Source organism: Lynx canadensis, chromosome A1, assembly GCF_007474595.2.
Source record: "Lynx canadensis isolate LIC74 chromosome A1, mLynCan4.pri.v2, whole genome shotgun sequence".
NCBI lineage: Eukaryota > Metazoa > Chordata > Mammalia > Carnivora > Felidae > Lynx > Lynx canadensis.
In genome coordinates, this window is record NC_044303.2 from 164,080,332 (window position 1) to 164,104,272 (window position 23,941).

At 34.7% G+C, this 23,941-nt stretch overlaps 1 protein-coding gene across 1 annotated transcript; it reads right to left on the reverse strand.

The window, feature by feature from the left end:
- GIN1 (gypsy retrotransposon integrase 1) lies at positions 1-23,915 on the reverse strand. The gene is given in 10 exon segments (XM_030325869.1): positions 1-1,058; positions 7,699-7,984; positions 8,716-8,899; positions 8,997-9,187; positions 11,966-12,271; positions 13,053-13,057; positions 14,578-14,620; positions 14,622-14,767; positions 16,344-16,489; positions 23,846-23,915. Coding segments are annotated over 9 exon segments (1,578 nt in total). The 5' UTR covers positions 16,486-16,489; positions 23,846-23,915; the 3' UTR covers positions 1-783.
- Positions 23,916-23,941: the final 26 nt, after the last annotated feature.

Below are 23,941 nucleotides of genomic sequence, written 5' to 3' on the forward strand. Positions count from 1 at the left end.
TCTAACTCATTCTTTAATCTTCCCACAAAATTCTTCAAAGTGTTTTACAACAAATATTTGTTGAATAAAGTTACAAATATCAGAATATCAGAGCTTATAGTTTAAAATCTTTTATACTAGTTAGCATTATTTACTTCTCTAAGATTGAAAAAAATGTTATTAAAGGTGTTTTTGGCTTAATATATACTATGGAAATGCACAACTGTTTTCAAACCAATACATCGTTTCAGATACAAATTCTGAGCCTACAAGGTGAAATTATCAATACCCTTTAAGAGCTTATTAAACAACTCTAAAATTTTTTCCCTACAATATTGTTTTTAAAAAGTTCCTATGACACAGAAAGAAGTTTCACTTAATTCATCGTTATGGTTGAATAAATATTTATTAATCCCATTCTAGGTAGTTCAAACTTACTTTTCAAAGGGGGAAAATATTCCAAAAAAAAATTAAACTGAAAACATGGCACCAATAGCAGAGAAAGATCTGAGAGTTCTAAGCTGGAATTCAGTTTCCTTCCTAAGAAGTAATCATGCTTTGCCTATTCTCTTTTCAGAAGAAAAAGGGAATTCTATATATTATATGTTTTCTTTGCCTTTATATATATGTATTGACATTCAAACATAAGTTTATATAAATTAATAGTTATAAAATAAAACTTCAGGATTTAGTCATCAAGAGTGTGTCAAGACACTTCTATACAACTTTTTTGAATGGAAAAGATATCAAGATTCAAGGAGTGATACATTCTAAACAAACACTTTAAATAGATTTTAGTATTTACTAACTTAAGTACTCAAGGACTTGGTTTGAAGAGTCCAACAGACTGAAAGTCTGCTTTTCAAGAGTACTATGATCTTCCAGCAATGGAGAGATTTTGGCACTTCTATATTCTAATAGTTCACCATCTTTGCTTGATGTCAGTAATTCATTATCGACTACACCAATAGTTGCATCTTCTACCAGAATATTTGCTTGGTATGCTCCAACTGGAATTTCAGGCAATCCGATGTAGTCATGATCTGCCACTACCGAACCTTGCAAGAGATAAAGACTGTCTGAAAGAAGAAACATCATAAGGTCACCTTTTAGTATTATAATTAAACATCATTTTAAAATTAAACAATGTTAAATAAGGATGAAACCCCAAGTAATAAAAATTAACAATCAGATTAATTGGTTAATTCTGATTAATTCTGGTGGGTTCTCCTATCTACTAAATAAATATACATGTCAAAGGATGAATCAAATGATATATACAGGGGCGCCTGGGTGGCTTAGTCGGTTAAGCACCAGACTCTTGATTTCAGCTCAGGTCATGATCTCATGGTTCATGAGATCGAGCCCCACATCAGGCTCCACGCTAACAGCACAGAGCCTGCTTGGGATTCTCTCTCTCCTTCTCACTCTGTCCCTCTCCTACTCACACATGCATGCTCTCTCAAAATAAATAAATAAACATTAAAAAAATGACAAATACAGTTCATATGCATAGAGTTCAGGAAAGACCAAAAATTTTAAAAGAGTCAAGTTTTCCTGTTCCCTTGACCTGTCTTTGGCAGGTATGGGTGAAGGGATAGAAGGGGCTGAAGATGATGGTAAAGATTAAAAGTTATAGAACTCTATTTCTGATGTTGGTGTTATCCTTAAAAGCACCTCTGAGTGAATTAATGGGATCTTGAATGATATTTAACAAATTAAATCCTCACATTTGTAACTTCAGATAACCTAATCTTCATAGAATATGTAGTAGAGCAATAATATCAAATTGTTTATAATATGAAATTATAAACGAATAATAATATGAAGTTACTAGAATGAGGCTTCTGTGAGAGTTACTAAAGTCAGGCTTATATGATACAGGTAAGTAGGCAAACTTATGTGTAAGTGGGCTTAAAATACTTAGCTTACCTAAGTCTAATTTAATACCAAAATGTTCATGAAATTTTAAGGTATAGCTAAATTCATACTGAAATACTGACAAGGAACTTTCCTTGCCAGCATTTTATTCTATTTTGAGCAAAGTTATCATCACTATCAAGAAAAAAAAAATGCTTAATATGAATGTTAAACTGATGGAAAAGCAGTAGCATCTTTATAAAAGAAAAAAAAAAGATTAATGTATATAAAAGGATTCCTCCCAACCTGGCATTTTTTAATTCGTTACAACAAAGAACTCTTCCACCATAGATGATTAACTTCCTGGACCCCTGCTTTCTCTTTCTGGATTTTTCTCCCAAAACATTCATAATTCTACGATTTTAATGGCTTAAAGAATCCTCAAATTTTAAGTTCAAGAAATATCAAAAGGAAGATTAATTGCCCATTTAGATAAGAGATTAACAAAAACTTCTCAGAGCATATAAATTTCCTAATAAACCCTGGAATATGATCCTCTTCTACCCATTCTCATGCTAACTTGTGGAAAGCTTACTGAGCCTACTCCAATCCCATTAAGTTTACAACATTTAAGCACTTTTGATTTAAAAACTTCAAAAGATCAAAGCCATGGTCTCTACCCACAGATGGTATAAACGGACTTGGCTTGTGTGGGCATTTAGTTTGGCCCATTTTATTCTTCATTAAGCAAAGTATACTTGGTATTTTAGTTTTGAGAGGTTTTTCCAAGTTTTACCCCACCAATTCTTATTTATGAATAGTAGGAACTAAAACTGAGAAGGATGGCAAGAAGATACACATATTTATGATGAAAATAAAGTATGGATAATTGAAGGTGGTTAAGAATGAGTTTTGTATGTTAGCATGATGAACTGTTGGACAAGAGGTACTCTGAAAGATAAAAACCAAACCATACAAACCATGAGAAGTGCTACTGCCCAAGAGCAGGAAGAAAGAGCAAAATTGTGATCAATGCATTTGAAACACTTTAGCATATGTTGATAAGATTCAAAATCTAAGTTCACTCTTAAGCTCTTAATATTGGAGAAGGCTAGATACTAGTATATAAGAGAACTTTAAAAGGTTAGGTATGATAAAAGCATTGCTGATGAAATTTTTCAAATAAGCCATGGGAATTCCTGCACAAAGCTGCAAAAATATCAGTGAAAGCAGATACCACAGCATTTAAGGTATTTCCAAAGATCCTTGCCAAGATCTTTGATGAAGGACGTTTTCGGTCTCAAACACTGTTTTCAATGCAGATAAATCAGGTCTCTTTTAAAAAAATATGACCAGTAAACACGTATCAACAGGAAAAACATGCACAGATATAAAGTTCTTAGAAGTTACCACTTTGGTATCTTGGAAATGTACTCACAGACCTTCAGCTTAAACACCCCCTTGTTACACTGAACTTCGAAATAAATGGATTTTACCAACTTCACTTGTTTATAAGAGGAGAGCTTCTATATATATGTCTTTATATAATATACATACTTTTTCTTTTAAGTAAGTGATACATTTTAAAGTACCTATTGCAATAACACTGTAAACAACAAGAACTATACCTGGCAAATTCTATACAAATCACTTTATATGCAATGGAAAATTACTCTGGAGATTTCAAGCCTTGTTTGTGTAAGAAAAAAAACAAAATTCTCATTCATTCAGAAAGGTCAAATATGTTTCAACTCCTACTATGGTCTAAACCTACTGGAGCTAACAGAAATGCTCTTTAACTTCAAAACAAATTACCAAAAATTACCTGAAAGAGACTTTCGATCAGGCCCTACTCACATGATTAAATAATAATAATTAGATACACTGGGTTATATCAAATATATTATTAAAATTATTTTCACCTATTTCTTTCTACTTTAATGTGACTACTAGAAAATTTAAAATTACACTATTACATAATTTTTGCATTTTATATATATCTACTGGACAGTACTGATGTAGAATAATCCTGAGTTAGGGATATTAAAAAAGAAATTAAGTTTTTACCCCCAAGATAGAGAGGTAAACATACAATACTAAAACATTTTCAATTCAGTCACATTACATGATAAACTTTACTTAATTTTTTTTTCTCATTCTGTTAATTTAGTTATCATTATGACATCTGTTTGATGAAAAGCATTATTTCAGTTTTGACCAGACTGAATAATTAGGTCTTTAGTTTCTCACAAAAAGAGGTAAGGTGTTACCAGCAGTTTGACATACTTTTCCTTACTCAGTTTTTGTTGTTTTTTTTTTTTTAAGTTTATTTTTATTTTAAGAGACAGCAAGCAAGAAGGGTAGGGTGGGGGGGGAGGGGGGGGGGAGGAGGAGGGGGGGGGAGGGAGGGAGGGAGGGAGGGAGGGAGAGAGAGAGAGAATGAGAATGAGAATCAGCATGGAGCCTGACATGGGGCTTGAACTAAGAAACAATGAGATCATGACCTCAGCTGAAACCAAGTGGGAAGCTTAACCAACTGAGCCACCCAGGCACCCCACCTTACATAGTTTTAAGTGGTAAAAAAATAAAAGAAACAAATTTTTAAATTTCCCTAAGAAGAAAAATAAGTTAAAATTAAAGTCTCAAAAAAGTCTGCGTAATTCGGTTTAATTTGTTTCTTCAAACAGAAAAGTACATGGTTTTAAAATAATTTTCTTATTCTGAAAAGAGGTGACCAGACTAATTCTATATATGGCCTGATAATCCTAAAAGTATTAGAATGTGTTGCCACACTAGTATATCCTTCCTTATGATAAAATAACAACAAATAATTATAATTTGATACTACATAATTGTCACTATAATAGATAAGCAATACTAACAACAGAGAACTGAAGGACTCTTGATTTAGAGATTATACAACTAGCAGCCCAAACAAAGGGAGGTTCTTTGGATGAATTACGTTAACAATAAAAATCATGGGCTTGACAATAAAGAACTAAGGTTAGTTTTGTTTCCTGACTGTAGACCGTAATTGTGGTTGGGAGAATAATGGGCCCCTAAAGATGTCCATGTACCAAAAACTCCCTGAACCTGTACTTATATTACCTTACATGACAAAGGAAAATTAGAGAAGTGATAGAATTAAGGTTGTTAACCAGCTGACCCTAAAATAGGGAGATTATCCTGTACTATCCAGGTGGCCTCAAGAACATGGTCCTTAAATGTGGAAGGGGGAGGAAGAGAGAAGGTTGCAGTGCCTGTGACCTGAGAAGGACTCTACCAGCCATTGCTGGCTCTGGAGAGGCAGGAGACCACAACCCACACGAGGTGGGCAGCCCCTCAAAGGTGGGAAAGGCAAAGAAATAGGTTCTCTTCTAGAGTTTCCAGAAAGGAACACAGCCCTGCCAACATTTGGCTTTAGCCCAAGAAAACTTATCTTGGAATTCTAAGATACTGAATTGTAAGATGTGCATTTTAAACCACTGAATTTATGGTAATTTGTCATGGCAGGAAAAGGAAACTTACAAAATAATGAAGACCATTTCATAAATTGTGAAGGGCAATCAGCAGACAGATATCTATCACAACTTCCAACCAAAACAAAATAAAACTACTCAAAATGTATGCTGGATATGATAAGGAGTCAGTAACATTTTTCCTTTCAAAGGGGACATTATGATCACAAAAAGATAGTATGGAATGTCATAAAACTTCTTGTTAAAATAATTAGTCTTGAAAAGGTACCTGACATTGAACTACTAAACAAAATGACATAGGGTTGCCTAAAATAGCAATGAGAAATATTGTAGACCTAGTACTGAATGTGTTGCCTCATGTTCTAGATAAGAATGGATAAGAAGTTGGCAACAGAAGCTTATCTGCTTTGGACAGTGAGTCTTTAAAACAGCTACGAGATCTCATGGCTGGTAAGAGTAGCAATGATAAGTGCAGACAGACAGTGCACAGCAATGATAAGTGCAGAGGCTATACCTCTTTCAAATTTATGTCAAATGAAAGAACAGGATTTAAGTCATTCAAAGACATTTAGTTTGCTTCACATTCAGTTCAAGGACTCTTTAAAATCAGCTTTTGAATTAAAGATTTTCAAGAAAATGTGTGATATTGAAGAAAAAGATGGCAGAAATCACATTTATTTTGAATCTAAGAAAAAAATGAAAAGAAAAGAAAAAAGAAAAGAAAAGAAAAAGAAACACAAAATAAGAAACAAAGAGTAATCAAGAACCAGATTCCAGGATGGCCAGACCACACGTCCTTTGATTAACAAGAAAAAACAATTTTACCCATTTATTATTTCAGGTTTCTTATATGTACACTAGTACTAAAATTGTAATTTCTTTTATATTACTGGAAGAAATATCAGCAGAGAATTCGAGCATGAGGCAAAAATTAGACTGCCTCTGTTTAGAAGCTGTTCTCCTCAACTGGATTCTGAAATATGCAGGAGTAGCAAAATGTTTGGCCTCCTTTCTGAGAAAGTCTTTGGTAACAGCAAACTGTAAAATGTTGAAACAGATCCTGATATAGCAACATTTTCAATGTAAATTTTGTATTAATTAAGGAAGGTTTACACATTAGAAGGGAGCAAGTCCTGAATGCTGAGACTAGGGAGAAAATCATGCTAGAGAAAAAAGGACAACATGTACCTGTATAATCAGTTTTTTTCCTACTTAATTTGCATAAGACAAATCATGAAGGGAACTCAGTACTGAGAAGAGGTACAAGGAATGAAAGTGCCGACCTTCCAAGAAAGAGAATGAGTACTGTGAGATTTCAGAATTAGAACAGTCCAAGGTAAGTTTACTAACAGAGCAATTAGGCTGTCATAAGCAGAAGGAAAGGTGCTAAGAATTTTAAACATGAGAGTTGTAACCCAGATCAGAAGCAAAGCTGAACTATTCTTGAGCAGCCTCCAAGGGCATTTTTATCCTAAAAAACTAGGGTAAACATAAATAGTCTATTATTGCTCTTATAATATTCACTTAAGCCTGGTACTGTATTATCTTCCTTTGTTATTCATATTCAAATAATACTGCTTTATAGGAAAAGCAAAATTAACTGGATGAGGTACCAATTCACTCCCTGTCAGTTATCCACCCGAGAGAATCTCTAGGGAGCAGTTAAAATAGGCTGGAGAAAGTGGGATTTAATCTGAAAGCCATGGCAAAATGTCACTTATCTCTTAATCTCTGAACGGAAGAGTTAAAGAAATCAGGATATCATCCTGACTGTTCAAAACCACATTTGGGGGCAAGTATAACCTTGCTGTCAAAAGGCTATCACCTCTTCTGACAGTACCTTAAAGCATTCTGACTACACCCTACTCTGCACCCTCCTTGCATCCATCATGACCTGACTATGGTGCAACATTACAAATTAATCCCTTTTTTTTTTAAAGTCCCCTAGTGTATTTATCTCACAGAATTCTGGTTAGTATGGTTGGTTCTGGCATTATTTATCTTAGTTGATATTTTCTGATGCTAAACGAGGCACAAAGTGACAAGTAAAATATTGTGAAAGTAAAAACAGAAAAGGTATTAATTCTTCCTTCTGTGAAATAGGTCCAGCATCTCCTATGTGAACTGTGGGGCAAATGTGTGAAAAGTAAACTAGAAATCAAAATAAAATTTCTTCCAAGCCTGACAGTTTCAGAAGAGACATTCTAATAAAACAGAATACCTGGTATCTAAAACTATACCGCATTTTATAAAAATGAGAAGGGGAAAGAAAACCTAACTAAGAGAAGGAGTTTAGGCCAGGGTCGGGGGATTCTTATATTATTTTTAACTTCTCTCCTCATTCAAAGAGTAAAAATTCAGATAAATGACAGATGTTTACCTTGTTCACTGGACTCTCTTACATAGGGCTTAAGGTGGGACATTTTGATAGGTCTTTTAAGTCTAGTCCCAGTGTTGTCTCTCAGAACAGCACATCCACTTTCGGTAATATAGTCTATGACACAAGGACCAACCCATTCAGACTGGAAACGACCATCCTTCCACCAGTTCTTCCTTTGTCGTAAAACTTCATGACCTACTTTTAGATGAAATGGATTTAACTGCTTTGGTTTCTTTTTAACAATGACTTTGCTTTTATTCAGTTCCTCAAAATTGTTGTTCTCCACCTACAATAGCAAAATAAAAAAGAGAACAAAGGAATGAAAGAGCTATAGTATCTTGAAGGTAAATGCAGATAATAACAAAATGGTTATTTTACTGAGATACTACTACAAAGTGGGTATGAATCCCATTTGAATCTTAAAATATTTCAAAACCAGTATCATTATTACCCCAACTTCACAAAGAAGTTAAACTGAGATTGGTTAAGCAATTGGCCCAAATCAAACAACTGGAAAGCAACAAGACCAGAAATCTGAGTTCAGCTCTACTTGATACCAAAATACAAGGTTCTCCCATTATTGTCTCTCAGGATTTAAAAAAAAATTTTTTTTTACATTTATTCATTTTTGAAAGACAGAGAGAGACAGAGCACAAGCAGGGGTGGGGCGGAGAGAGGGGGACACAGAATCTGAAGTAAGCTCCAGGCTCTGAGTTGTCAGTACAGAGCCCGACGCGGGGCTCAAACTCACAAATGGTGAGATCATGACCTGAGCCAAAGCTGGACACTCAGCCGACTGAGATACCCAGGCGCCTCGGTCTCTCAAGATTTTATAGCTAATAAGCATACTGTTTTATCAAGACAAACAGAATTTAACAGAAAAAAATTTGGCTTAGTTATATATATATATGTTCATGGATGTGTGCGTACCTCCGTGTGTATGTATGTGTATGCCAAAATTTTTTAAATTGCCTTATGGATTTTTAGATTATAGGGTTTTCTATTAAATAGAATCACCTGTTGTCCTGATGCTGTCTTATTCTCCATTTTTGATAATTTATCAGCTTCTTTAACTGCACCTAGAATTTTGGCAAACATACTTGTATCATCACCATCCACTTCATGAAGAATATCTGAAGTCTCAGGCATATAAGGATTTCGATTAAACATTTGAAAATATGGTGTATTTTTAGTAGGTTCCTATTTTAACAAAAATAAACAAAAATTTGTAAATACATAGCAAGAAATAGTCATCACTCAAAAGTAAGGAATTATAGAAAGTACAAAAAGACACACACAAGTGAGTTACATTGAAGGCAAATGAAATGGCTGATAGGTGATCATCCCAGTTGTTTGGGTGGTCAGCACAGTGTTTACAAAGAAATGCTTTGATTGTGCTAGATGTACTTTCAGTTCGATTAACAGCTTGGGAGGTGTGAGAAATTACAATTTGCTTTGTGCCAAACAGTCCACATAGTTCAACATTGATCTGAAAAATATATAAACAAAGTTGACTTTAAAATTTGTATTTTATGCTGATTCAAAGGGCCACATGCACCCCAATGTTTATAGCAGCACTATCAACAATAGCCAAAATATGCAGAGCCCAAATGTCCATCAACTAATGAATGGATAAAGAAGATGTGGTATATATACATACAATGGAATACTACTTGGCAATGAGAAAGAATGAAATCTTGCCATTTGCAACAACATGGATGGAACTGGAGAGTATCATGCTAAGCGAAGTCAGTCAGTCGAGGAAGGCAGATATCATAGGATTTCACTCGTGGAATTTGAGAAACTTAACAGATGAACATAGGGGAAGAGAAGGAAAAATAAGATAAAAACAGAGAGGGAAGCAAACCATAAGAGACTTTTAAATACAGAGACCAAACTGAGGGCTGATAGGGGTGGGAGGGTGAGGGAGTGGGTTAACTGGGTGACGAGCATCAAGGAGGGCCCTCTTCGGGATGAGCATTGGATGTCATATGTAAGAGATGAATTGCTGGGTCCTAGTCCTGAAACCTAGACTACATTGTATGTTACCTAACTTGAGAATATAAAAATTAAAAAATTAAAAAATAATAAAGTTTGTATTTTACTCTTCCACTGACTGAAAGGTTTCAAAAGAATTTGAATCTTGCCTTTTTCATTGATCGTAGCCGTTCTATATAAAAGCATACATATTGCATTAAAAACAGCAATGACTATTTATTGAGTCATTATGTGGCCAGTACACTAAATGCTTTACATTAGCTTAGAACAATCATAAGTTATCATTAACTCCATTTTACAGATAAGAAGTTGAAGCTTTGGGAGGCTAAGTGCCTTGCTAAACATACACATACAAGGAAATCAAAAAGAAAAGAATTTAACACTAACCCTGAGTTCATGTAACATTTTAATTCAGCAAACAATTTCTCAAAAAAACACTAAGTCACATAATCTGGTTAATAGCTATGTGACTTTGACAAGTAACCAAACTTCTGTGTACTCACTTTCCTCATCTGTAGAATGAGGAAAATCCTACCCAGGACTCTTGAGAATTATAGGAGTAGATGTTTGTAAAGCACCTAAAACAGTTCTTGGCAACTAGTAAGTACTTTATAACTTGTAATGTTACTATTATTGTTGTGGTTATTTTATTATCTGCAGGACCTAACAAAAGCCAAAATGAGTTTAGAAAACTTCTAACAGTAAGTCTATAAAATGTGAAACAACTTACTTTTCCTACCTTATGTCTCGGACTATATTTTATTATTCTTAACTGGGTAAACGTTTGATTAATAAACCTGTCTTTTGAAAAACTATATCCTTGTTGCTTAATTGTAAGAAGACAAGTATAGTAACTAAAAAGGTAAAGCTAATAAATTAGGGAAAAAACCCAACAAAAACAAAATCACATTTCCCAAGCTGCTGTGCAGGTAGGGGTACTCATGTGATATAGTTCTGGCCCAAAGAGCTGTAAATGGAAGTTGCTGGGCAGACTCAGATGGTACTAGCTTTTTTTGTCTGTTGTCCTACCCATTTCTTCTGTCTGAAATACAGACTTTGTGGCAAGGGCTCTGGCAGCCATGTCATGAACATAAGATTGAGAGTCACATCTCAAAGATGATGGAACATAATACTAGAAGCATGGGTCCCCAAAGACATTCAGAGTTACCCTTCCAACCTTGGACAGCCGAGAGAAGAGAGGGGTACTCTCTTGTACCTTACTTGGGGTAAGGATATCAGGATAGCACCTTATTCTCTTACTTGTAGCTAATAGAGTTCCTAGCTAATATATGTACTAATTTAGGCTGCCTCCTTTTAATTCAAAAGTAATTTAGAAGAAATCCTAGAGGGGCACCTACATGGCTCAGTGGGTACAGCATGCGACTCTTGATCTCAGGGTTTTAAGTCTGAGCCCCACATTGGGTGGGGAGGAAGGAGAGAGGGAGAAAGAGACAGAGAAAGAGAGAAATCCCAGAGAATTGGTATCATTTGGGTTAGCCTCAATCTGAGGTTATAATCAATGGTTTTAAATGACTGACCTCTGGAAAAGGGTCAGACAACTTTGTTTCAATAAGTTGTCTAGGAATGATCCAGTGAATTCATTTGTGGGATGCTATCCTGATATCCTTACCCCAAGAGCCTTTTTTCTTCCATCAACAAGACATTCTATTAATGGTTATAATTTTGGTTTTCCTTAAGACCTATCTTTAAAATCAAAGAAGCAGATTTTCCTTTGACAATGTTTATTGTCTTTCCTTCAGAGACTTACAAAAAGTTCGTGCATTTTATTAAAACATCTGTATTTTCATCCAACTGTGTAATACACACACACACACATTGTATTCATCCACACTGTAATATTCTAATATTATTTCAACACTTTAGCAGTGTTTTCTATGTATTTTCTGGAAAAGAAAACATTATATTTTGTCACCATTATGTTCTCTCAGTAATATTTAAACCACTGAAATCACAGCAAAAAGAACAAATTTTCTCAATCTTCTGTGAGTTTTAGTTTTTTGCTATTAAACCTCACAAAAGAGGCTTATAAACATTTATTGATACCTTTGGTAAAATTTCCAAACTCCTGGATTATCACATGACTTTAAACATAACTGGAAAAACTGGTGATTCATAATAGCTTCATAGTGTTATTATTATTATCTCTAAGCACTATATGCACTTAGGGTGAGGCTTTTCATTAGTTACTTTTCATTACTTACTGAAAGGTAAGTAAAATATGCTCTTAGATATAAGTTATTTATCTTACCTCATGAATGAACTCCTCTCTTTGGTCCATTATTATTTTCTGTGGTGGTCCATATATGAAAAATATATTGATAATAGCTTTAGAAACTTCTGATGGTGAAACATCACAGAGAGGCAAAATCACAACCCATTTTGTGAACAAATCTGCCATGATTATAGCATACACGTGACTTCTGATGCTTGTATGAAATGGGCCCATCAGATCAACAGTAACTATACTCCATGGATTCTCCACCTTGAGAAAGTGCTGTTTAGGTGCTAGAATAACTGTATTTTTTGCCACTTGGCAATGCTGACAAGCATATACCTATAAAATAGGCACACAGTAAAAAAAAAAAAAAAAAAAAAAAAAAAAAAAAAAAAGAAATGCAATACAGATGTTAATATAGTCAACATAATACCAGTCTTATAAATCTGAACTTTAAAATGGCTAACTGGTACTTTGTGTTGTTGTTTTTTTTTAATTTTTTTTTTTTTTTTCAACGTTTATTTATTTTTTGGGACAGAGAGAGACAGAGCATGAACGGGGGAGGGACAGAGAGAGAGGGAGACACAGAATCGGAAACAGGCTCCAGGCTCTGAGCAGTCAGCACAGAGCCCGACGCGGGGCTCGAACTCACGGACCGCGAGATCGTGACCTGGCTGAAGTCGGACGCTTAACCGACTGCGCCACCCAGGCGCCCCTGGTACTTTGTGTTTTAAAAGTTTCTCTTTTAGACTATTCTCAGAATAGAATAAAACCTTCTATTTAGAATAATAAGCAAAATATTACTTGTTATTACAATCCAAGGACTACCTTAACAGGTCTTATTCACATGGAACAATAGTTTATATTCAATAAATATTTATTAAATGAATAAATCTTCAAACAAATTTCTTATATCAAATTTGTTAAAATTTGAAGTCAGTAGCTGAATATACAATAATTTCTATAAGCAAAAGATTTTTTTTAAAGTTATCATTCTAATAAATGTAGTCATTAATCTATTCCAACAATATTTATTAAAACATAATTTTATTCAAACAATACTTACAGATGCCAGAAATCCCTCCAGGTCTCAAGAAAATAGAAAGACCAAAAGCAAAGCCCATGCTGTCATGGAGGTTTTTTTTTTTTTTTTTTTTTTAAATGTTTATTTATTTTTGAGAGAGAGAGAGTGAGACAGAGTGTGAGTGGGGGAGGGCCAGAGAGAGGGAGACACAGAATCGGAAGCAGGCTCCAGGCTCTGAGCTGTCAGCACAGAGCCCGACGTGGGGCTCGAACTCATGGACAGTGAGATCATGACCTGAGCTGAAGTCGGACACCCAACCGACTGAGCCACCCAGGTGCCCCTGTCATGGAGGTTTTTATGTAAGTGGGATGAGAATTGATTAACATATGGATGCTGCCACTGCTCAACGTATTTCTAGAATTCCACTTAGGAAACTTCTTTTAAACCAACTTGTGAACAAAATTTTATAAGCTGTCTTTGCATTACAGTTACTTTTAATCAAAAGTCTTATCTTCCAACTTATATACTAGTTTTCATAATAACCTCTGATTATTTCCAAAAATCATATCCATTCTCAAATGATAAAGATTTGGCAAATATTTCACTGAACAAAGTAATGTGTGGCAGGTTATAAAGGCAAATACAATTACCGAGGTCTTAGAATATATGCATAGACTACAAACTGATAACTCATAAATGATTTTTAGTTAGATGTTGGTTTAATTTTTTATACCTGAAATGACAATCTTTTCGATGTACTATTATAATTATTAAAGGAATCTCATATACATACCAAGGAATTCCTACCATTCATCATATAAAGTACACTAGAAACAGTAGGAATCAGATGACCTACCAGTAAGAATACCACAATTCCTAGATGAATTTCCTATAAGAAGAAGTTGAAGGTTTAATAGGTCATAAAATTACAAAACTCAGACGAATTTCATTATTTTGCAACTTGATTTTACCTTTAGTTGATTTGGGGTATCTACCATATTTGATATTTTCTATATCAAGATGAAATATGCACAAAAGATGAGAGCATACAATGGATCTGACTTATGAACATAGTCTCCTCTCAAGAAAAGATCACATGATTGCCATCAGAGAGGTAATCATTTAGTCAAAAGAATTTCAGCCCCATTTGAATTCTGCCTATACAAGAGTTGAATGATGAAAACCTGGTTCTAAATAATCTATTTAAATATGCTATTTTTCAAATGTTTAAATAATGTTTTAGTTCAAATTATACTTTAGTGATTTTAAAGGAGAATTTTTATGGGAAGTAAAACTCCTTTTAAATGTTTTTGTACAAAAACTACCATACAAAAAGTGCTTAATAAGAGGTAATATCTAGAATAAATCTGGAGGAATAGAGAATTTTGGATATCTACTACAAAGACATTATTTAAAATATTCTCGTGCATGCACAAGTGGGAAAGGGACAGAGAGAGAAGGAGAGAATCTTAGGCAGGCTCCACGCCAGTGAGGAGCCTACTGTGGGGCTCGATCTCACAACTGTGATATCATGACCTGACCCAAAATCAAGAATCAGACACTTACCGACTGAGCCACCCAGGTACCCCTAAGAAATTCTTAATACATAAGCCATACCCACTGTTGACATCATTGGTCACAGAAGTCCAATAATAACGGGATTCCAACTAGAGTAAGGGTCCTGGATATGCCATGATGAGCTCCAGTGTCATTTTCATGGCATTCTCTTAGGACTTTCTTTTTTCTTCTTCTGAAACAATCACCAAACGATTTTGTTTTTCTGTCTTTTCCGACATAAAACAGCTTTTTTTCTAGAATAAATAATGCCCAAAAAGATATAATTGCAATTTTTAGAGACCAATATAGTTTTAAAATAATCACAGCCTTATCTTCAAGCCTATGTTTTTTTTTTTTTTACTCTTTTTTTCCCTTTAAGATAGCATATTTATTTGTAATGAATACATGCAGTCTGAAAGGTTTTCAGCTGCTAAACTTACTAGATACACAGGAGGAGCACCAGTTGCTGTTATTTTGTAACTATACCAGTGCAGCTAGCTTGCTCACCAAAACATGTAATAACCACAGAAGTATAAAATTATCTTTCCATGGGAGTACTCAAACTGGAAAATATTTGCAGGCACCTCCTAAACATGGCATGAATTAGCAGATAAATTATGTACAGATAAGCAACTTCTAGAGTGGTATTTCACCATAACTACATTTTTTTAAGCAACTATCTATGTTACATTTTTCTAGATTTGGACAGGAAGTGTGGTTTGTAAAGCAGGAGAGTGGGAGAACCTTTATCTTTAAGATAGTTCTCTGTTTTCCTTTGTAGGGCACTGAGAAGAATCTACAGCTGGGAAAACAATCAACATAGGGTGAGAATCAGTACTTCTCCAGTGTGGACTCAAACTCCAAATACAGCATCAAGTTACTATGTGCTTAATTAACTATATGCTGAGTGGAACATTCCTTACTTGAATAGAAGGTAAGCAACTTTAAGAGCAGGAACCTCATCTAATTTATTCATCAATGTATTATCCTCAACCTAACATGTGATTGGCACACAGTAGGAACTTGGTAAACATTGTTGCATAAATGATGTAATAAATAAATGAATGAATCCTAACTTTACCAAAAAGCAAAACATGTCCTTACTAGTGTAGAGGAATTATAGGAAGGGTTATACACAGAGAGATAAGAGGATGGTGTTTATTATTTTATAGTCTTCATGACCCGCTTTTAAGGAAGCCTGATTTTCTACCTATAGACAAAACTCCCATTAATAGCACCAACATTCATTCATTTATCTGGTGACTACCAGCTTATTTCAACTCAAAACTTCTCTTCCCTGTGAAGAGGAGAAAGAGAAAAATTACCATAATCTTTCAACATAAAGATACTACTGCCTTTCAAATATTCATTCCATTCAGGGGGATTAGTGTCCCAAATGAATGTGATCCTGAGAATATCTGATGGCAGGGGGAGACCACAGGAATAAATATAGCAAGACAAGTTAACGTCAACACTTTCATATTAGCATCAATTAAGCTCTTCATTGATAGTGACATAAGTGGTAGAAAGTGTCATTAAAGTTGGAACCACCTGAGAACAAAAGCAGGCAAGGTTAATTCAGGTGAGTGTTTAATTTTTCATGGTATCATTTTCGGTCTATGATTTAAAATGGCCTTTTCATGCTTACTAGCATTCAGTTAGCTTCAGTGTCATTTTTATTTTGCTTTTGAGTGAGTGGCATCATCAATTACACTGGTAACTGTTAAGCAACAACCAGTTACTGCAGAAATTCTCAGGACTCCACAGAGAACACACATGGAAAAGCATCTATATTAACTTTTTACTTAAGATGTGGGGCATTAATGTTACCTCTGAAGATAAATTTTTTTGCTGCTCTTCTTATGCCACTCCTCTCACTTGGTAGCGTAGTTGGATGATATTCACCAGTTCGTTTATAATACGCAATCTGCTTAAGATGAAGGTCACCATTTTTTCCACTACGGACCATCATGAACCTAGGTAAAAGATATTTAAAGATATAACTTAAATGATAAGCTTGTGCAGTTGCTATTTCAGTGCAGGCTTCTGTCATATTTCTGCTTACATATGAATTGAACATTCCCGGGATATTATCTGTGACGGAGATAATTATAGTACAGAAAAGGAACTGTGTGACGTATATGAACTAAAATATTCAAAAGCTATTTTTGAGATACATCATGACACATTATCTTGTCTCTTTCCATGTGAGAAGAAACGCTGAAAATTTTCCACATAATGGGGAAAAAGAAAATAAACAAGTACACTTCTAAAAGTTTTGCTTCAAGTCTCTCACTACCATCAATTGAAATGTTACTTATTTAAGATGGTTGTTATGTGACATTTAAATACATGATAGGTTATAAAAGGCAGAAATAGTTTTATATTACTCCTAAATATATTTATGGTCATTGGGAAATGCAAAAACAAAGCCTATCCAAATAATTTATGAGATTTTGGAAATGTTGAAATGATAAATGAAAAAGAAGATATTTAGCTATGCTAGATCTCATATGCTCTTCTGAACTGCATCTAAGCTGCTTTTTCTTGAAGAGAAATGATTTTTGGTCCTGTACATACTTCATGTTATAAAGAAAACTCTGGGTGCACTGGCAAAATTAAAACAAAATAAAATGTGTCTATTTTAGATCATAAATTATATGGGAAATCACTAAATTTAAAAGAAAAAAAAAGACCTTGTCTTTCATATTTTCAGCTAAAAGGAATTATTCTGTGCAGAGTATTGGGTGTGCCACCACTCTCATCAATCCAGATCAATTTTTGGCCTTTCTTTCCCTGCTACTGTGCCCTAAGAGACTGACCCTTACAGACTACATTTATAGTTTTCTGATGAGACTTGTCCAATGGGAGGTACCAGCAGGCAAATCAGAATGGAGAAGAAGTCAGGATATTCGTTTCACAGGTCCTTCCTTGGTTTAGGCTGCAACCTTCTATAACTATACCTCCTGTTGAGTAGCCCATCCTCCATGTCTCTAGTTCTCATTAGAAGTCTATAACATCATTTCTTCTTGCTAATTCAGGGGTACTATGCCATCCTTATTTCCTGCTGTTACTAATCTCCAGGTTCCATGTTGATTTCCCGCACCCTGTTCTTATGTCTCTATAGAGGAGCTTTATTAAATTTTCTTCAAATTCCCAGCAAAATGTATCTTCTATTTCCTACCAGGGCTCTGATACAAATACATAAAGTTTTGATTTCTAAAAATAATACGGATGTTTACTGACCACTAGAAGATCTAGGGAGGAGGCTACAAGAGAATGCTACTGCAGAGAGAATGTTAGAACAAAAAAGAATAGAGTGTGCCTAGGAACCCATGGCTTAAATAGCCTATTAAGTGTCTTCCCCTATGATATATCACTTTCCACATTCAATAACTATGTTTCTGATCTTTTCATAACTTCCAGTGAAAATATCAGTACATTTATAACATCTTTTAATCTTGGGTTAGCATGAACTATAAGCCATTTTTAAAGGCAAAGTTTCTGCAAAGCTAATTCTGTCCTCTCATAACCTAAAAAACAAGTTAATCATCTCTGTAATGTATTATAAAACAGTTTGTTCTAAGTTTATTCACTTTCAACTAAATATTAAGTATATGCATTTTTCATTTTATAACAGATAGCTATATCCCAAAATCAAACAAATGTAACTTATTACAGTTTCTAAAAAATATCAAAAATGAATGGATCAGGTTTTAAGACTTACTATGAAACTACAGTTAATACAACAGTGAAGTATTGGCATAAGGATGGACAAATACGTCACTGCAACAGAACAAGGAGTCCAGAATTAGATCCACATGTATACAATCAATGTACAACAAAGGCATAAATAAATACAAAGCGGGGAAGAGAAAGTCTTTTCAATAAATGATGCTGGAAATATCTGCTATATGTACGGGGGGGGGGGGAATGAATCTTAACTACTTACATCTTCCACAAACTTAATTCCAGATAAGTCACAAACCTAAATATGAAAGGTAAGTTATAAAGTTTCTGGAAGAAAATATAGGAAGATCTTCAAAACCTTGGGATATGTAAAGACTGCTTAAACAGGATACAAAAATCACTATTCTTAAAAGAAAAAAATTATAACAAATTGCACTTCATCAAAATCAAAGCCTGTTCAAGAGGAAAGGAAAGTTAATCCACAGACTGGGGGAAGATATTTTAATATATATACTAACAAAGGATTCATACTCAGCATATATAAAGAACTTTAAGACCTAAAAACTGAGAAACCACTTGAAAAATACATATAAGCAGAATAAAATAATCTTTTTATTTTATTCTTACACAATTACAATTACTTATAATGACATGCATGTACTTGCTAGTCAGTGTACAAATTCTCAAAGCTTGCAATCAGATTAGGCACTGCTGGCCTCATTTCCTCTTCCACATTGATTTTCATGCAGTATTTGCTTTATTACCACAGCAACCATCTAAAAAACCAGTTTTGCAAAGATATCAAGAAAGCAATGTAGTGTGACCATATGTTGAAACTGTGAACTACCTCAGACTAGTAGTCCACAAGAGATCTGATAGACGTTGAGTACAGCTGTGCTTCTTTGAAAGCTTAAAATACTCCATGGCATCCTGTCAACTAACTATGATGTCCAGGAAAGCTTTGGCACACAATTTGAGAACCACGAGTTAAAGCATTTAACAAGTAAATACAAACTAGATTTATTGAGTTAAATATCTAGATGTTAAGTAAGGAAAGGCTGTAGACTGAGAACACTGATTATATATATTTATTTCGGGTTGTGTGAGTTCTTTTTTTTTCTTTTTTAATGTTTACTTATTTGAGAGAGAGAGAGAGAGAGAGAGAGAGAGAGCGTGCATGAGTAGGGGAGGCGCTCAGAGAGTGGGAGACACAGAATCCAAAGCAGGCTCCAGGCTCTGAGCTGTCAGCACAGAGCCCGACACGGGGCTTGAACTCACAAACCGTAATATCATGACCTGAGCTGAAATCAGGCGCTTAACTGACTGAGTCACCCAGGTACTCCAGAACACTGATATTTATTAATTATAGGTTCATGGGGCACCTGGGTGGCTCAGTCGGTTAGGTGACTGACTTCAGCTCAGGTCACGATCTCAAGGTTCTTGAGTTCGAGCTCTGCATTGGGCTCTGTGCTGACAGCTCAGAGCCTGGAGCCTGCTTCGGATTCTGTGTCTCCCTCTCTCTCTGCTCCTAACCCACTTGCATTCTGTCTCTGTCTCTCTCAAAAATAGATATTAAAAAAAATTTTTTTTTAATTATAGGTTCATCAGAGGTACAGACTGAAAGTTTTTGTCAAATGTTTAACTGTAACCAAAGAAACCTGGCAGATATCAATGTTAATTACTAAGTTCTATAAGTATATGACAGAAGCACCTATTAGGTCAATCTCTTATTTCTGTTCTCTAAGCACTTTCCAAATAAAGAAAAAAAAAAGCAAGAGCTATTCATAGAAGAATAAGATTTCTTATTTCATTTTCTCTTTCAAAGTTAATTTTTACACTTTTAAAACATACACCTTTCTTGATGATACGTGTTTCTAGCTTCCAGGAAAAAAGTTCATTGAAATAAGGCTTTCTAATGTGAAGACCATTTATTAACAGAAGGCTTACTATATTCATATTTCTATTCTCTGGTATCACACTAATATAGAAAAGGATACTAAAAGTATATTAATTTTCAAGAGTAAGGAAATATGATAAATTTTGAAAAATTAAATATACCACATGACAAATGTAAAAATTAGATCTTTGACTGTAGAACACAGTAGGTTACCACTAAAACAAAGGCCAAAGATTATGATTCAATCTCACACTTTCCAGATAAGGAAAATAACTTCAGGTGGTTAATTTAGATAGAAATTGGTAAATTATAATATTCAACAATGGAAATACATTATTCCTTTCTGAAATAGCATTAAAAAATCCCCATAGAAGCTTCTGTCTTAGAATCTAGAATGCTGGAACAAGAGCCCTTCCCATCCTAATAATGAGAAAAGATGGGTAAACTTCCTAGATGTCAGTTCTCAAGTGATCTACAAAATCAATGCAACACATCAGAAACCCAGCCAGCTCTTTGTAGAAACTGACAGGCTGATTCTAAAGTTAAATAGAAACCAAAAAGACTTAGAATAGTAAAACAAGTTCAAAAACCAAAGATTAGAATAGTTAAACAAGTTCAAAAAACAAGGATATAGTTGAAGATTTCACATTACCTGGTTTCAGACTTCTTTAATCTATAGTAATCAAGACTGTGGTATCGGAAAACGATAGCCAAAGATCTATGGAACAGAATAGTGTCCAGAAACAACCACAAAGAAATGGTAAATTAATTTCTGACAAAGATGCCAAGAAATTCAATAAAGGATAATATTTTACAACAAATGATGCTAGAACAAACTAAGCACCCATATGAAAAAAGATGAACTTCAATTCATAACTTGCACCATGTGTAAAAAGCAATCCCAATGGGTCATAGACCTAAATGTAAAACCTAAAACTACAGAACTGCTAGAAGTCAACAAAAAAGAAAATCTTGGTGAGCTTACATTAGCAATGATTTCCAGAGAGCAAATAAAAAGAACCATCCATAAAAGAAATAATTTAAATTTTACGAAAACAGCAATCTCAGCTGAGAGAAAATATTTGTAGTACACACATATAATAAAGAACTTATGTCCAGAATTTGAAAAGAACTCTCAAATCTCAATAAGGTAATGATCATCCAACTAAAAAAATGGGGCAGAAGATTGAACAGACATTTCATTAAAGATGACTTGCAAATAAACGGTGAAACATGTTCAACACAATTAGACAATTAAAAAAATACAAATAAGAACTAAGATGCTACTACACATCCATCAAAATGGCAAAAAACAACAAAAAAGAAACAAAACCTGACAATACTAAGCACTACAAAGGGTACAGAGCATTGCTGGTGAGAATAAAAAATGGTGTAAACATGTTTGAAACAGTTTTTAACTAAAGAGAAATTATATGTTCATACAAAAATGTGTATGTGACTGTTTCCAGAAGCTTTATTCCTAACAGCTAAAATCTGAAAATGAACCAAATGTTCATCAGTGGGTGAATGGGTAAACAAATTATGGTAGATCCATATGATGGAATTGACAAGGAACATCGATAAGGAACAAACTAAAAATCTACTTAATAATAAGGATGAATCTCAAAAATCATTATGCTAAGTAAAAAAAGTGAGACACAAAAGGCTACACACTATATGCTACTGTTTATACAATATCCAGAAAGCCAAAACTATAGAACTACAGGACAGGGAACAATTTTTTTTTTTAAAAGGAGAATTCTCTAATAACTGCAAAAGCAATTTTTAAAATTGCAAACATTATACAGTGCTTTACTGTGATGATCCTCTCAAACATCCTGTCAAGTAGGTACTAGTTGTATATCTACTTCATAGATAAGAAATACAGGTTCACTGACATTATCCAATTTGTACAAAGCAACATAGTAAGTGCAAGCACTAGACGTTTGCAGCTTGTTCTATGTTGCTTCAAATTTCCCGTTGGCTTTTTTTCCCCTGCTACACTAATAACTGAATTATTGTCCTCAGATTTATAATTCTTGGGCTCAGGCCTCTGCTAGAAAACTTATAAAATACTTTTTAATTAATAATTCAGGTTATATATGAGAAAGCCATATTAATTTTTAATTTCACATGGTTTGGGACACAATGGACATTCAACTATTTGTAAATGAATAAAGAATTATTTGCTCTTCCTCATAGGAAAGATAGCACTGAATTAAAAAAAAAAAAAAGAAAAGGACACATGTTCCAAAGATAATTGTTATTTCAACTTAGGAAAACAATACTTCACTTGCATATCTATCGCACCTCCAAGAAGGGTGTGTCCTAATAAGTCATGACTTTAGGGGTCAGAATTTCTGGTGTAAGAGCTACCTAAGTACCTAAGTCTCAGTATCCACATATGAAAAAGAAAATATACTTATATCTCCTTCTTCATAAATATCAGGATCAATGAGATTGAAAAGACTTGGAAAGTCCTTTGCAAATAGTCAAGCAATATACAATTACTGTTAAAACATTTCACTATATCAGCCACATCAAGCTGTTCAAAGTAGTAAAGAACACTTCTTTTCTCAAAAGCTTTCCTTACAAGTAAAAAGATTGAAATTCTTGTCTCTTCACTTATGGTGATTAATGTTTTATGGCAATGTTTGTTTGTTGTAATGCTAACATCAAAACCCAGAAGACTCAAGAGTTATTTAATACATTATAATGAGTTTATAGTCTAATGGGGTTCACAAGCTTAAATACTTAAGAAAAATCAGTTCACAAAAAGGAAAATCGTGTAAGTTAGGTTAAAGTTTGCTGTTAATATTTGGCATTTATAGGGGCGCCTGGGTGGCTCAGTCGGTTAAGCGGCCGACTTCGGCTCAGGTCATGATCTCGCGGTCTGTGGGTTCCAGCCCCGCGTCAGGCTCTGTGCTGGCAGCTCAGAGCCTGGAGCCTGCTTCAGATTCTGTGTCCCTCTCTCACTCTGCCCCTCCCCTGCCCTTCCCCTGGGAAATCTAATTACACCAGGCACTTCTAATCTGATTCAACCTATAAATTGGTTTTAAGAAAAAATGCCTTCATCCCTATATGCATACACATGAAGCCACATGTGATAAGTGAATTTACATTTTGAAAATTATTTTTCCACTTTAGTTCAGAAAAGCTCATTTAAAGGAAAAGTCCACAGAAATAAAGTGTGTACTTTGCCTTTAGAACTACGGGACAAGATTGTCCCTTGAATTCGCGTCTCTCCCCGCCACAGGAGATTGTAATTTGGGGCGAAAGGCGAATATTTCAGATTAAATGGCAATTATGATAAAGTAAGTAGGGAGACTTCGTTCATGTCAGCCAACTGCCACGGTCAATTTTTGAACCTGCTCCGACTCTCGGACGCTATTTTAACTATTAGAGAGCATTTCCAGGGAGGTTTAATGGCTCGTGAATCAATTCTTCAGGGCAAGGTCCAGCTAAATTTAACAAAAGCAGGAAGACCATCAAGTAAAACTCGGTTACACAGACTAGGCACCTTCCCACGTCTGACAACAAAACTCGCCCCTTTTCCACTCAGCGGGCGCGGGACGCCGTAACGCCCAAGCAAGGCCCTCTCGCCCCAAGAGCGCCTGCGCAATCTCCACAGTCAATTAAACCCTTTCTTAAACTAGTCGATAGAAATGGTTTTGAAATTACTGTCAGGTGATGCTCACTTTAAAAATCATCAGACATAACAAAGCATACCGGGACGACCACTCACCGAAAGTGGTCCTAAAAGCAAACGACAGGATTTAAGCTTCCTCTCGCGACTTATCTGGTGCTGCCGGAAGCGGAACTACCGGTGTCTTTAAGAGGT